This window comes from Schistocerca americana, chromosome 9 (genome assembly GCF_021461395.2).
Source record: "Schistocerca americana isolate TAMUIC-IGC-003095 chromosome 9, iqSchAmer2.1, whole genome shotgun sequence".
NCBI lineage: Eukaryota > Metazoa > Arthropoda > Insecta > Orthoptera > Acrididae > Schistocerca > Schistocerca americana.
Genome location: NC_060127.1, coordinates 102,350,961 through 102,366,354, shown reverse-complemented (window position 1 = coordinate 102,366,354; position 15,394 = coordinate 102,350,961). Strand labels below are relative to the sequence as shown.

General features: G+C 41.2%; 1 protein-coding gene across 1 annotated transcript in view; it reads left to right on the top strand.

Moving 5' to 3' along the window:
- LOC124550700 (ras-related protein Rab-32-like) overlaps positions 1-15,394 on the top strand; it is a 381,369-nt gene that overhangs the window by 314,858 nt on the left and 51,117 nt on the right. The window contains exon 3 of the mRNA XM_047125423.1: positions 11,178-11,274. Coding sequence (XP_046981379.1) covers positions 11,178-11,274 — 97 coding nt within the window. The remainder of the gene's footprint in view (positions 1-11,177; positions 11,275-15,394) is intronic.

The window sequence follows — 15,394 nt, the reverse complement described above, 5'->3', positions numbered from 1 at the left end:
TATGATTGCTGTTTGTCTGCTATGCCTGGCCACACATTCTGTGCCACCTTCTTCGATGACTCCTTTGACCACCAGTATGGGACACATCCCTCTTCTCTGTTACCTCCTGGACTTCAATTTCAGCTATTTCTCCAGCAGCTTAACTTCATGCTACCTGTCACTTTCCCAATGGATGTGAGCCGTTCACTGCCTTGGCTTCATACGGTGGCCTGTGTTCACTTTGAACTTCATTCGCTTCCTAAGAACACTACTTCAGACTTGCTCTATCGCCATTAAGTTTCTCGACCTTCGCAATAGTACCTTTGTGTACACTAATGGCTGTGGGACTGACCATGGTTGGGTGTGCCTTCATCATTGGCATTGACAATTTATGGTATTGGCTTCCGGAACAGTGCTCAGTATTTACAGCGGAGCTCTTCGCTTTGTATCAGGTGACAGTCTTTTCAATTGTGTCATTTGCTCCAACTCTCAGTGCACTTCAGAGCCTCTGTGTGCTGTACACCGACCATCCCTTAGTGCAGCGGGTCCAGGAATGCTTTCTCTTACTCCTGATGGAGGCACTCTGATGTTTGTGTGGGTCGCCGGTCACCTCGGTCTGAAGGGAAACGAGCCCACTGAAGCTACTACCGAGGCTGCGGTCCTTGTACCTTGGCCTGCTAGTTTTTCCATTCCCTCCAGTGATGTCTGTGTTGTCATCAGCAGGTGGTGTCACTTTGGCATCACCACTGGCTCCCTTCAACACGGAATTAAACCTTTCCCAGCGGCTTGGCTGACTTCCTCTTGTCCATCTCACCACAAGGAGATCATTTTAGTTAGGTCGGGTATTGGGCACTGCCTTTTTAGCCATCATCATCATTCATTTAGTACTGATCCCCACACCACTTTGTGCCCATTGTCATCAATCATTGACAGTTCGCCATTTCCTGATGGAATGCCCATTTTTCAAACAGCTTACTTTCTAATTTCTATTTGTGGTCTGCTTTATCGTCCATTTTAGCGAACGACACGTGAGCTGTCAACCGCGTTTTATTTTTTATCTGTCGTAGCAATATGGTGAAGGACATTTAATCTTTATTTCAAGACCTCTGTTGTCTCTATGGCATATTTATGGACCTTTCTCCAAGTCTTGTTTTAGCTGCCTTTCCCTTCGTTGACAGGGCTTAATGTGTAGTCGCTTTTAACTCCTTCATCTTAATTTGCTGCGGTTTTGACAGGGGCGCATATGACCTCAGTCGTTTTTGCGCCCTGAAAACAAAACAAACAAACAAACAAACAAAATGAACATCTGTCGCCGGCCGAAGTGGCCGTGCGGTTAAAGGCGCTGCAGTCTGGAACCGCAAGACTGCTACAGTCGCAGGTTCGAATCCTGCCCCGGGCATGGGTGTTTGTGATGTCCTTAGGTTAGTTAGGTTTAACTAGTTCTAAGTTCTAGGGGACTAATGACCTCAGCAGTTGAGTCCCATAGTGCTCAGAGCCATTTGAACATCTGTCAGCGACTACTGGGCTGTCATGCTAATGGAGGTGAAACATTTTCTAAATGTATCATCATAGGAGACATTTTAAGAGGCCATCGATTCAGTTCCGATCAACAGCTGAAGGAAGCAGTGCGTACATGGCTTACTGTGAAACCCAAAACCATTTTTTGGAGGTACTGGAAAGCTTGTGCAATGTTGGACCAAAGTGCACTGAAAAGCAGGGCGACTATGTTGAAAACTATCAATAAAAATTTGTGCTCTTCTTGTAGTAAGTTATAAAAAAAGTGGCGGATGTTTATTGACTTACCCATGTAAAAACAGTTCATAAGAACAAACTTTAAAAGAAATTCCAAGGGAAGAGAAATGAGTGTTTTCAAAACAAAACAAAATTGATGTTGATTTCGACCATTCTTTGTAAGGCAAATTTAGAGAATCTGTATCCAATGAGGACAGCATCAATTCTTGAGGATCTATTGAGCACCTTGCATAGAGAATATGAGAATAAAATGAGAACAGGGGACGTGCAGAGTCAATATGTGAATGTAATAGAGCTTAAAATCACAAATATTATTGAATCAAAGTACCATCTGTTGTAAGCTGCACATTTGATTACACAATATAAGCTGAGCAGCCAAAACGTGGCTGCCTCCTTAATGGCGTGTTGGTCCACCTTAGGAATGGATGGCATGGCATGCATTAGACAAGTCCTTTGTGGGTTTCAGCAGGTATGCGGCACAGCATTACAGATGTTTTCTGTCGGCTTCAGATCAGGCGAATTCCATTGCCAAGACATCTATGTGAGTTCACTGTCATGCTCCTCCAACCTCCATGACAAGGATCTGGCCTTGTGGCATGGAACGTAATCCTGCTGCAAGGTTTATCACTTTGGGGAAGACATAAGGCATGAAGGAATGCAGGTGGTCTGCAGTAATATTCACATGGTCCACAGCTGTCATGGTGCATTCGTTTACTACTACTGCTAATAATAATAATAATAATAATAATAATAATAATAATAATAATAATAGCCCCCGTGGAGGCCCGGGAAAAGAATCGGCCTCCGGTATGTTCTGCCAGTCGTAAAAGGCGACGAAAAGAACAAACCACTAATAGGGCTAACCCCCCTTTTAGTGTGATTAGTTGGTTCAGGACAGAACTAAAGGAGCCTCGGACAAGCGCCGTCGTGGTCGGGGACGACGCTTGAACCCTATGCCCGCCCACAATGGTAACGACACTGCTAGCCAACTGGAAAATGATGTAAATCCAAATAGAGGTGTTTTGCAGGATATGCTTCCTGCAACCACCCTAGAAGGAAAACAAAGACAGAGGATGAGATGGTCAGATGAAGTTAATCGACACCTCATGTTCTGTTATTACCAAGCAACAAACCTAGGAACCAACACAACTGGATACAGATCACAAGTATACACAACATTTATTACCAGATACCCAGAATTAAAATTTTTAACAGAACAACGATTAGCTGATCAGGTCCGTGTAATCAAAAAAAATAACAGGATACCCCAGTCAGAATTAGAAAACATCAAACAACAAGTACAACAAATACTGGAACAAAATAATGTGCAATCAGAAGAAGAAGAAAATACAGTAATGGACTCAAACATCCCAGAGCAAACAAACAAAGAACAACATGCACCAATTAAACAATCAGAGGAAAACGAAATCTTAAGACAGCCACCAGAACAAGCACAAACAGAACACGAAGTGACACAGATGTTAGATATACACTCCTGGAAATTGAAATAAGAACACCGTGAATTCATTGTCCCAGGAAGGGGAGACTTTATTGACACATTCCTGGGGTCAGATACATCACATGATCACACTGACAGAACCACAGGCACATAGACACAGGCAACAGAGCATGCACAATGTCGGCACTAGTACAGTGTACATCCACCTTTCGCAGCAATGCAGGCTGCTATTCTCCCATGGAGACGATCGCAGAGATGCTGGATGTAGTCCTGTGGAACGGCTTGCCATGCCATTTCCACCTGGCGCCTCAGTTGGACCAGCGTTCGTGCTGGACGTGCAGACCGCGTGAGACGACGCTTCATCCAGTCCCAAACATGCTCAATGGGGGACAGATCCGGAGATCTTGCTGGCCAGGGTAGTTGACTTACACCTTCTAGAGCACGTTGGGTTGCACGGGATACATGCGGACGTGCATTGTCCTGTTGGAACAGCAAGTTCCCTTGCCGGTCTAGGAATGGTAGAACGATGGGTTCGATGACGGTTTGGATGTACCGTGCACTATTCAGTGTCCCCTCGACGATCACCAGTGGTGTACGGCCAGTGTAGGAGATCGCTCCCCACACCATGATGCCGGGTGTTGGCCCTGTGTGCCTCGGTCGTATGCAGTCCTGATTGTGGCGCTCACCTGCACGGCGCCAAACACGCATACGACCATCATTGGCACCAAGGCAGAAGCGACTCTCATCGCTGAAGACGACACATCTCCATTCGTCCCTCCATTCACACCTGTCGCGACACCACTGGAAGCGGGCTGCACGATGTTGGGGCGTGAGCGGAAGACGGCCTAACGGTGTGCGGGACCGTAGCCCAGCTTCATGGAGACGGTTGCGAATGGTCCTCACCGATACCCCAGGAGCAACAGTGTCCCTAATTTGCTGGGAAGTGGCGGTGCGGTTCCCTACGGCACTGCGTAGGATCCTACGGTCTTGGCGTGCATCCGTGCGTCGCTGCGGTCCGGTCCCAGGTCGACGGGCATGTGCACCTTCCGCCGACCACTGGCAACAACATCGATGTACTGTGGAGACCTCACGCCCCACGTGTTGAGCAATTCGGCGGTACGTCCACCCGGCCTCCCGCATGCCCACTATACGCCCTCGCTCAAAGTCCGTCAACTGCACATACGGTTCACGTCCACGCTGTCGTGGCATGCTACCAGTGTTAAAGACTGCGATGGAGCTCCGTATGCCACGGCAAACTGGCTGACACTGACGGCGGCGGTGTACAAATGCTGCGCAGCTAGCGCCATTCGACGGCCAACACCGCGGTTCTTGGTGTGTCCGCTATGCCGTGCGTGTGATCATTGCTTGTACAGCCCTCTCGCAGTGTCCGGAGCAAGTATGGTGGGTCTGACACACCGGTGTCAATGTATTCTTTTTTCCGTTTCCAGGAGTGTAGAAGAAAAATTTCAGCTAACATATATAGAATACAAAGACACAAATACAGACATTAGACCATTCTTGCGTAGACCACCAAATAACCCACAAGTCGAAACAACAATAACAACTATCAACACAATCATACACAACAAAATAAATGAAAACACAACTATGGAAGAGTTACAACTACTGTTTATATAGGAGCACTCACTACACTAAATATACACACTAGGCAGAGATCAGAACCACCCAACACACAGAAGAAACCCACAAAACCAGCATGGCAACACAGGCTACAGATCAAAATAGAAAAACTGAGAAAAGACATCGGACAGCTAACACAATTTATAAGAAATGAAATCTCGGAAAAAAATGAAAAAAGTTGGGTAAAATCTCACAACAAGAAGCGACAGAGCAATTAGACGAAAAGAAGCAGAAATTACAAGCATTAGCCAAACGACTCAGAAGATACAAAAAAAGTGAAAATAGAAGGAAACAAAACCAAACATTCAACACAAACCAAAAGAAATTTTACCAAACAATAGATAACACACACATTAAAATAAACAATCCACAAAACATAACAGACATGGAACACTTCTGGAGCAGCATATGGTCAAACCCGGTACAACATAACAGGCATGCACGGTGGATAAAAGCAGAAACAGACACATACAAGATGATACCACAAATGCCTGAAGTGATAATTTTACAACATGAAGTCACCCAAGCAATTAATTCTACTCACAATTGGAAAGCCCCTGGAAATGACAAAATAGCAAATTTCTGGTTAAAGAAGTTCACCTCAACACATTCACATCTAACTAAATTATTTAACAGTTACATTGCAGACCCATACACATTCCCTGATACACTTACACATGGAATAACATATCTGAAACCTAAAGATCAAGCAGACACAGTGAACCCAGCTAAATATCGCCCCATAACATGCCTACCGACAATATACAAAATATTAACTTCAGTCATTAAACAGAAATTAATGACACATACAACACAAAACAAAATTATAAATGAAGAACAAAAAGGCTGTTGCAAAGGAGCACGAGGATGTAAAGAGCAACTGATAATAGATGCAGAGGTGACATATCAAGCTAAAACTAAACAAAGGTCGCTACACTACGCATACATTGATTACCAAAAAGCTTTTGATAGTGTACCCCACTCGTGGTTACTACAAATAATGGAAATATACAAAGTAGATCCTAAATTGATACAGTTCCTAAACATAGTAATGAAAAATTGGAAAACCACACTTAATATCCAAACAAATTCAAATAATATCACATCACAGCCAATACAGATTAAGCGTGGAATATACCAAGGAGACTCATTAAGTCCTTTCTGGTTCTGCCTTGCTCTGAACCCACTATCCAACATGCTAAATAATACAAATTATGGATACAATATTACTGGAACATACCCACACAAAATCACACATTTGCTATACATGGATGATCTAAAACTACTGGCAGCAACAAATCAACAACTCAACCAATTACTAAAGATAACAGAAGGATTCAGCAATGATATAAGTATGGCTTTTGGAACAGACAAATGTAAGAAAAATAGCATAGTCAAGGGAAAACATATTAAACAAGAAGATTATATATTGGATAACCACAGCGACTGCATAGAAGCGATGGAAAAAACGGATGCCTATAAATATCTAGGATACAGACAAAAAATAGGAATAGATAATACAAATATCAAAGAAGAACTAAAAGAAAAATATAGACAAAGACTAACAAAAATACTGAAAACAGAATTGACAGCAAGAAACAAGACAAAAGCTATAAATACCTATGCCATACTAATATTGACCTACTCATTTGGAGTAGTGAAATGGAGTAACACAGACCTAGAAGCACTCAATACACTTACACGATCACAATGCCACAAATATAGAATACATCACATACATTCAGCAACAGAAAGATTCACATTAAGCAGAAAGGAAGGAGGAAGGGGATTTATTGACATAAAAAACCTACATTATGGACAGGTAGACAATTTAAGAAAATTCTTTCTAGAACGAGCAGAAACTAGCAAAATACACAAGGCAATCACTCATATAAATACATCGGCTACACCACTGCAATTTCATAACCACTTCTACAACCCTTTAGATCACATAACATCAACAGACATGAAGAAAGTAAATTGGAAAAAGAAAACACTACATGGCAAGCACCCGTATCATCTAACACAGCCACACATCGATCAAGACGCATCCAACACATGGCTAAGAAAAGGTAATATATACAGTGAGACAGAAGGATTCATGATTGCAATACAGGATCAAACAATAAACACTAGGTATTACAGCAAGCATATTATTAAAGATCCCAATACCACAACGGATAAATGCAGACTTTGTAAACAACAAATAGAAACAGTAGATCACATCACAAGCGGATGTACAATACTAGCAAATACAGAATACCCCAGAAGACATGACAATGTCGCAAAAATAATACATCAACAGCTTGCCTTACAACATAAACTTTTAAAACAACACGTTCCTACATACAAGTATACACCACAAAATGTACTGGAGAATGATGAATACAAATTATACTGGAACAGAACCATTATAACAGATAAAACAACGCCACATAACAAACCTGACATCATACTCACCAATAAAAAGAAGAAATTAACACAACTAATCGAAATATCCATACCCAATACAACAAATATACAAAAGAAAACAGGAAAAAAAATTGAAAAATACATCCAACTGGCTGAGGAAGTCAAAGACATGTGGCATCAGGATAAAGTTGACATCATACCAATTATACTATCAACTACAGGAGTCATACCACACAATATCCACCACTACATCAATGCAATACAGCTACATCCAAACATATATATACAGCTACAGAAATCCGTAATTATTGATACATGTTCAATTACCCGAAAGTTCCTAAATGCAATATAACACATACCGTACAGTTAAAAGGAAGTGACGCTTGATCAAAGTCCGCGTCACTCCATTTTTAACCGGACTTAACGTCTCAGAAAGTGAAGACAATAATAATAGTAACAGACAAATGTAAGAAAAATAGCATAGTCAAGGGAAAACACACTAAACAAAAAGATAACTTATTGGATAACCACATCGACTGCATAGAAGTGATGGAAAAAAACAGATGCCTATAAATATCTAGGATACAGGCAAAAAATAGGAATAGATAATACAAATAATAAAGAAGAACTAAAAGAAAAATATAGACAAAGACTAACAAAAATACTGACAACAGAATTGACAGCAAGAAACAAGACAAAAGCTATAAATACTTATGCTATACCAATATTGACCTATTCATTTGGAGTAGTGAAATGGAGTAACACAGACCTAGAAGCACTCAATACACTTACAAGATCACAGTGCCACAAATATAGAATACATCACATACATTCAGCAACAGAAAGATTCACATTAAACAGGAAGAAAGGAGGAAGGGGATTTATTGACATAAAAAACCTACATTATGGACAGGTAGACAATTTAAGAAAATTCTTTCTAGAACGAGCAGAAACTGGCAAAATACACAAAGCAATCACTCGTATAAATACATCGGTTACAGCATTGCAATTTCATAACCACTTCTACAACCCTTTAGATCACATAACATAAACAGATATGAAGAAAGTAAATTGTAAAAATAAAACACTACATGGCAAGCACCCGTATCACCTAACACAGCCACACATCGATCAAGACGCATCCAACACATGGCTAAGAAAAGGCAATATATACAGTGAGACAGAAGGATTCATGATTGCAATACAGGATCAAACAATAAACACCAGATATTACAGCAAGCATATTATTAAAGATCCCAATACCACAACAGATAAATGCAGACTTTGCAATCAACAAATAGAAACAGTAGATCACATCACAAGCGGATGTACAATACTAGCAAATTCAGAATACCCCAGAAGACATGACAATGTAGCAAAAATAATGCATCAACAACTTGCCATACAACATAAACTAATAAAGTATGCACCACAAAATGTACTGGAGAATGATGAATACAAATTATACTGGAACAGAACCATTATAACAGATAAAACACCACCACATAACAAACCTGACATCATACTCACAAATAAAAAGAGGAAATTAACACAACTAATCGAAATATCCAACTCGATACAACAAATATACAGAAGAAAACAGGAGAAAAAATTGAGGAAGTCAACGACATGTGGCATCAGGATAAAGTTGACATTATACCAATTATACTATCAACTACAGGAGTCATACCACACAATATCCACCAGTACATCAACACAATACAGCTACACCCAAACGTATATGTACAACTACAGAAATCTGTAATTATTGATACATGTTCAATTACCCGAAAGTTCCTAAATGCAACGTAACATATACCATACAGTTAAAAGGAAGTCACGCTTGATCAAGGTCCGCATCACTTTCCATTTTTAACCAGACATAACGTCTGAGAAAGGAAAGAAATAATAATAATAATAATAATAATAATAATAATAATAATAATAATAATAATAATAATGTTCCCATGGAAGAACAGGAGAATGTCCCCAATAGCATAAAGCTGCTACAAATGTCCTGTGTCTGTGGTGCAATGTATGTTCCAAGCAGCCGCTTACCAGGATGACGGCATATCTGGATGCAAAGCGTTGACTTGGTGGAGAGGGGGGTGGGGGGGGGGGGGGGGGGGAGGAACAAACAGGGTTCATCCAACTGGGTGACATGCCTCTGTTGAACCACAGCCCAATTTCAATAAACCCTACTCACAGCAATCATTAACTGATAATGTCATCATTAACGTGGAAACACGTAGAGGTCATCTGCTGTGTAGCTCCATTTTTAACAGTATTTGCTAAACTGTGCACTCTGAAATACTCAAGCCTGCATTAGCATTGTACTCTGTTGTCAGGTCTTTGCTTATTCTGCTCTACAGAATTGGCAAGCGTCTGACCTTCACATTCTACAACAGGCTGTGAACATCTATACTCGTGGTTCCACCATCCTTCAGCCACTTTCCCTAGGCGCACATGACAGAAACACACAAACAGCCAACAAGGTTGCTGTTTCCAAGGTGCTCGCACCCGCCACTGGGTCATAATGACTTTGTCAAAGACTCTTAGCTACAAATGAAGAGAAGCCTTAAGGATTTTCTACTAAATTGACAAATTACGTAGTAGAATTAAATGGTAATATTTGTTTGACCTAGTCCGTATCCATGAAGGCCATTTTGGATATGATCTGTAGAAGGAACATGAACAGATCTCCTTTTTGTAAATATATGCTGCGTGTTCTTCGGTATCAGTTAGGATAGATCAGTAAAGTTGTCCTTCAGCTACAGAAAAGCTTACATGCATTCATACACACGGCATCTGTCATCTCCTCAGCACTTGTGGACAGCACTGTGACGACCATTGTCTGCCAGTAACTGCCACCTGCAAAGTGCAGAATAAATGGTCTTTGGGGACTTGTGCTTTGGATTGTTCTCATGGACTTGGGTTATGATGTCCATGTTGTGCTTTTCTGTATTGTTTTTCTTGTGTTTTGTGTAATTATACAAACCTTAATAGAAGTGCTTGATCATAATAAGTTGGAGTTTTCTGTGCGTGGTCAGTCACTATATTCAGAAAAGCCACAATACTATTGATCAGTGGAACAAAAAGTATATCTAATATAATCCTATACTGTTTCATTCTTTGTCCCTTCACGTTTGAAGCATATCTTGTTTTACTCCCTTTATTCTTTTTATGTCTTTGCTAGTCTTCCTTTGTAACACTGATATTCACTAACTGTGCCTCATTAATTCATTTTCCAACACTGTTAATTTTTGTAAATTTCTCTCCATCATTGTCAGAAATTTTCCTTATAGAGTATTGTGTTCAAATGTGTGTGAATTCCTAAGGGACCAAACTGCTGAGGTCATCGCTCCCAAGACTAACTTACGCTAGTAAGAACACACACACACCCTTGCCTGATGGAGTACTCGAACCTCCGGCGGGAGGGGCCGTGCCGTGCAATCCGTGACATGTCACCTCAAACCGCATGGCCCATAGAGTAATATAATTTGAACAATAGTCCTTTAAAAGCATTTCTCTTAACACTTCCACAATTTTTTAATCTACAACTGGGAATTTATTGTATTTATAGGTACTCAACACACAGTCTACTCCTTGCAAAGAGCACCTATTGAACCACCAAACTTAAAACACCCACCTGCTGGACTGACTTCTTCTGAAGTTTCACTCCATGGAACACTGTACAGCAGTTTGGGATACAGTTTAGGGATGGTGAATAGAAACTGTATGGTACCACCTCTCCTCTTTCTGACCAGATGCTAGAGTTGAAACTTTAATCACACCAGAGTTCAAACAAATTCTCATGAGTGCACCACTTTGATCAGGCGTTAAAACTACTGTCTGCTTTAGTACTTCTAACAGTTGCCAAAAACATAGTACGAAAGTAAAATTTGTAATTAGTGATATTTCTGTTTCTTCACAGGCAAATTCTCATCCAACTACAAGATTACCATCGGAGCAGACTTCGCCCTGAAGACACTGCAGTATGACCAGAACACCAAAGTCAACCTCCAGTTGTGGTCAGTATCTCTCTCTTTTCTCAGTAGCTTCTTTATTTGTTCTACGTGCCCATAGCACTGCTTACTGTATAATATGCCGAGTGGGGAATGGGTGGATTGGGAAATGTGGTTGTCAGAGGTGGTTGAGTGTCACAAATACAATGAAAATATCTGCATTTATTGCTGTGATTCAGTTTACAATGGGACCCTTCAGCAAGGATAGTCCCATAGGCTAGTGGGATGGGTGCCCAAAATTAAGATATTTGAAAGGAAAATATTTTAGTTAAAATTCAGAACAATAGAGACACGGATAAATTCAATTTTATTTCTTTATTTTTCTCATCAGTCTTTGGAAGGGCGTGATATGACCCATTGCAACTTCCTCGCATGTGCCAACCTTTGTCTCACAGTAGCACTTGTACATAATGTTCCAATCTCTGGTTCTCCCTACTGATTTTACACCCTACTGCTCCCTTTAATACAATGTAAAGTTAATCCCTAATGTCTCAACACATATCCTGTTATCCATTTTTTCAATGTTTCTACATACTTCTGTCTGCACCAATTCTGTGGAGAACCACCTCATTCCTTACATTATCTGCCCGTCCAATTTTTCAACGTTCTTCTGCACCACAAACATCTCGTGTGGTTTGTTTATCTTATTTTTCAGTTTACCCACAGGCCACAATTCACAACGATACAGTATTGTGCTCCAAAAGTACATTCTCAGAAATTTCTTCTGCAGATTATAGCCAAGGCTTGATACTAGTAGACTTCCCTTGGCGAAGAATGCTCTCTTTGCCTGTGCTACTGTGCTTTTGTTGTCCTCCTTGCAATGTCTGCCATACGTTAGTTTGCTTCCATGGTATCAAATTTCCTTCCCTTCATCTACTTTATCTTCAATTCTGATGTTAATTTTATCAGTACTCTCATTTCTGCTACTTCTCTTTACCCTTTATTTCATTTACTCTACGTTATGTGCTCGGGAACTGTTAATTCCATTCAGTATCTCCAGTAATTCATCGTCACTTACAGTGAGGGATAGCAATGTCTTCATTGGATTGAACTGATGTGTTGAAGTCTGTTTACCATGGTGGCAACTGAATGTAGCAGTGGAATGGTAGGTACTGGACTGGAGTAGAGTAAGATTTTAATATAGTGGTAATTTTTAGTTTCCAGAGGTCTCCACAAAGAAAATTGTGGGCTATCTTCTAAAAAACATATTGCAGTTAATTTCATACAGGTAAACCAAAGCACTCTGAATGAACCATCAATTGAAACTAAATAAAAAAATTATATTAAAGATCTTGACCATTAATGTTACAGCTTGAACCAATAATAGAATAATGTAACACACTTCAGCCACAGCTTTAAATACTTGATTATTAGCAAGGTTGACAGACAGACAGGTTTCAAAACAAATAAGAATTCCTAATATGATCCTCTGTACCAAGGCACCCAGTCAACACACCAAGTAAGCTCAGGCCTGTACATTTCATGTGTGTGCACTGTACAAGTTAAAAGTACCACTAGTGTCAGTGGGCCACTTAACTAAAACACACAGAAAGGAAAGTTGCACACATCCTATACACTTGAATATACAAGGAATATAATGACTCCATGGACATAAAAACATGAAATGATTGCCAAGCATAATTACTAATGAAGCTGTGTTTGGCAGTACACTCAACTTCACACTCTGAAGGCGCAAATATCTTCAGTTTATGTAACATCAGTGCCTAGTTAGCTCATACTTTCCATTAATAGACTTCTACAAACTAATTGGAATGCAAACTGATTTTTGACAAGAAAAGCCACTTAAAACCATGTTCAACTGAAATACTTCTAATAGTGCCAAAGCATGAACAGGGACAGTACAATCAAAATGGGCCTCCCACAGAACAAAATGCACTGGCTCAGATTAACATATAAAGATTCACCAGATCCAACTGAGTCTTGCTGCACAGATGATGTCGCTGTGTATCACCAGCGCATATGTCTCAGTAACCAATAGGCAAGTTTAAACCTTGGCTAGCACAAAACTTCAGTGCAACAATGTGACACGCTGCCAGACAAAACTGTTTGATAAAAACTTTCCTCTTGGTGCACCACACCCCAATAAACAGAGGGTAAAACCCATCCACTGCAATGCATGGCACACCTACACTCTTCCACACATTGTATACTAAAAAATCTAGTGCAGGATCAGTGAAGACACCCCCTCCCCCCCTCGTACCCACTGTGCGGTGTTAAAATCCCAACTTTTGTCTTCACATGTGTCCTATCGGGCTACAGTGAAGGCCATCATGTCAGTGTGCAGCAACATAGTAATTTGCCGCTCTCCTCGGGTATTGATAAGAACCATTGCATGGTTCACTTAACATACACACTGACAGAAAAATGAAACTGTGACACCAAAAATAATTAATGTAGAGGAATGAAATTTTGGGACTATATTTGTCTAGCTAACATACTTCAGTGATTAACATTACAAGATCACAGGTTAATGTAAGTGCGAGAGAAGCCATCCCAAATATGAAATTCTGGTACATTAATAACTGGTGTAACTACTAGAATGTTGAAGCCAGCATGCAAACGAGCATGCACTGTGCTGTACAGATGTCTTTTGTCAGCGGTATGTGGCGAGTATTACCCTCTTGGAAAACACTCCCTGAACGCTGTTCGTGAATGGCAGTACAGCTGGTCAAATCACCTGACACGCATACAAATCTGCAGTCAGGGTGCATGGGATAACCACAACAGCGCACATTATTGAAATCCCCCCCCCCCCCCCACACACACACACACACACACACACACACACACACACACCTCAACAGGCCTCTACCCTGCCTCTCAATGAGCTCTTGCTGGACACCACTGAAGTCACAAATGGTGGTTGTTTGGGGTTAGTGTATACACGCTACAGGGTGTCTGTGAAGTAACCAATTGGTAACAGTTCATTTTCTCACTGTGGTACCAACTGCTGCTGCAGATGCAGTATGATTAGCCAGAGCTATACACTGAACACAACGATCTTCCCTCTCAGTAGTGCCCCACGGCCATCTGGAGCCGTATCTTCTTGCGACCGTACTCTCTCGTGACCATTGCTGCCAGCAATAGTGTGCACTAGCGACATTCCTGCCATGTCTTTCTGCAATATTCTGGAAGTAACATCCAGCTACTCATAGCCCTATTAGATGACCTTTTTCAAATTCAGTGAGCTGATGATAATGAGGTCTCTGTCGCCTTAAAGGAATTATTGACTAACAGCAACTTGCGCCACACCCAATCTCCAAGGTGAGTATTGCTCATGACTGTTACAGCTTGTATTTAAAGCAAACCTGATTTGCATCTTTATAGTGGTGCCACTCTTACACAACTCAAACGAAATTTGATCAGATATTATCTTTCAGACGTGGAAACATGCCTATCAACTTTCGTTCATGTCGCACAACTCCCTCTAGGTGTTGTGATTCCCCCCCCCCCCCAATCAGTGTCGATAAGAAAGTATAAAAACAGCAGGTAGTGGGTTGTGGCATGCTGCTTGTGAAGCAGGAGGTACAACGATCGAGGAAGGCATTGATGAATTGCAATGCTACTTTCTTAACAACGTACACAATGGATAGCCATCGATTCCACTGGGCTGGGAATGCTAGCCCCTTGGCTGCTGAGCAGTAGCTCATGGCGGCAAAGGCGGCAGCAGCTGCTGCATCATCTGCATGGGGTGGAGCGTCGTGGACTGACTGCACATCATGGTCCACGACAACTGATGAATGACAGTGGGATTGGGCTTAAATGTGATGCTACCTGCCAACTGCATGACGGTGGTGCATTAGTATATTGTGGCAAAGCCCCTCACGTTGGGCATATTTGGTAAGGTATTGGCATCTTTCTGAACGTGGCCAGGTGCTAAACTGGCTTAAGTCACCAGAGTGGTTACTTGCTGTAACTGTTCCGGTCTGTCTGTGCACTTAGTCTGATGTAACATCTCAATCGTCCAGGCGAAGGCTGGCATGATGTCTCCCCATTTCAGTGTCCAGCAGCTTCCTCTGCTCCAGGTCTTGGCTTTCTAGAATATTCTTGCATCCAAAATTTTAATCCCACTCCTAAACATATCTGTTCTGTCGCACAGCTTAAG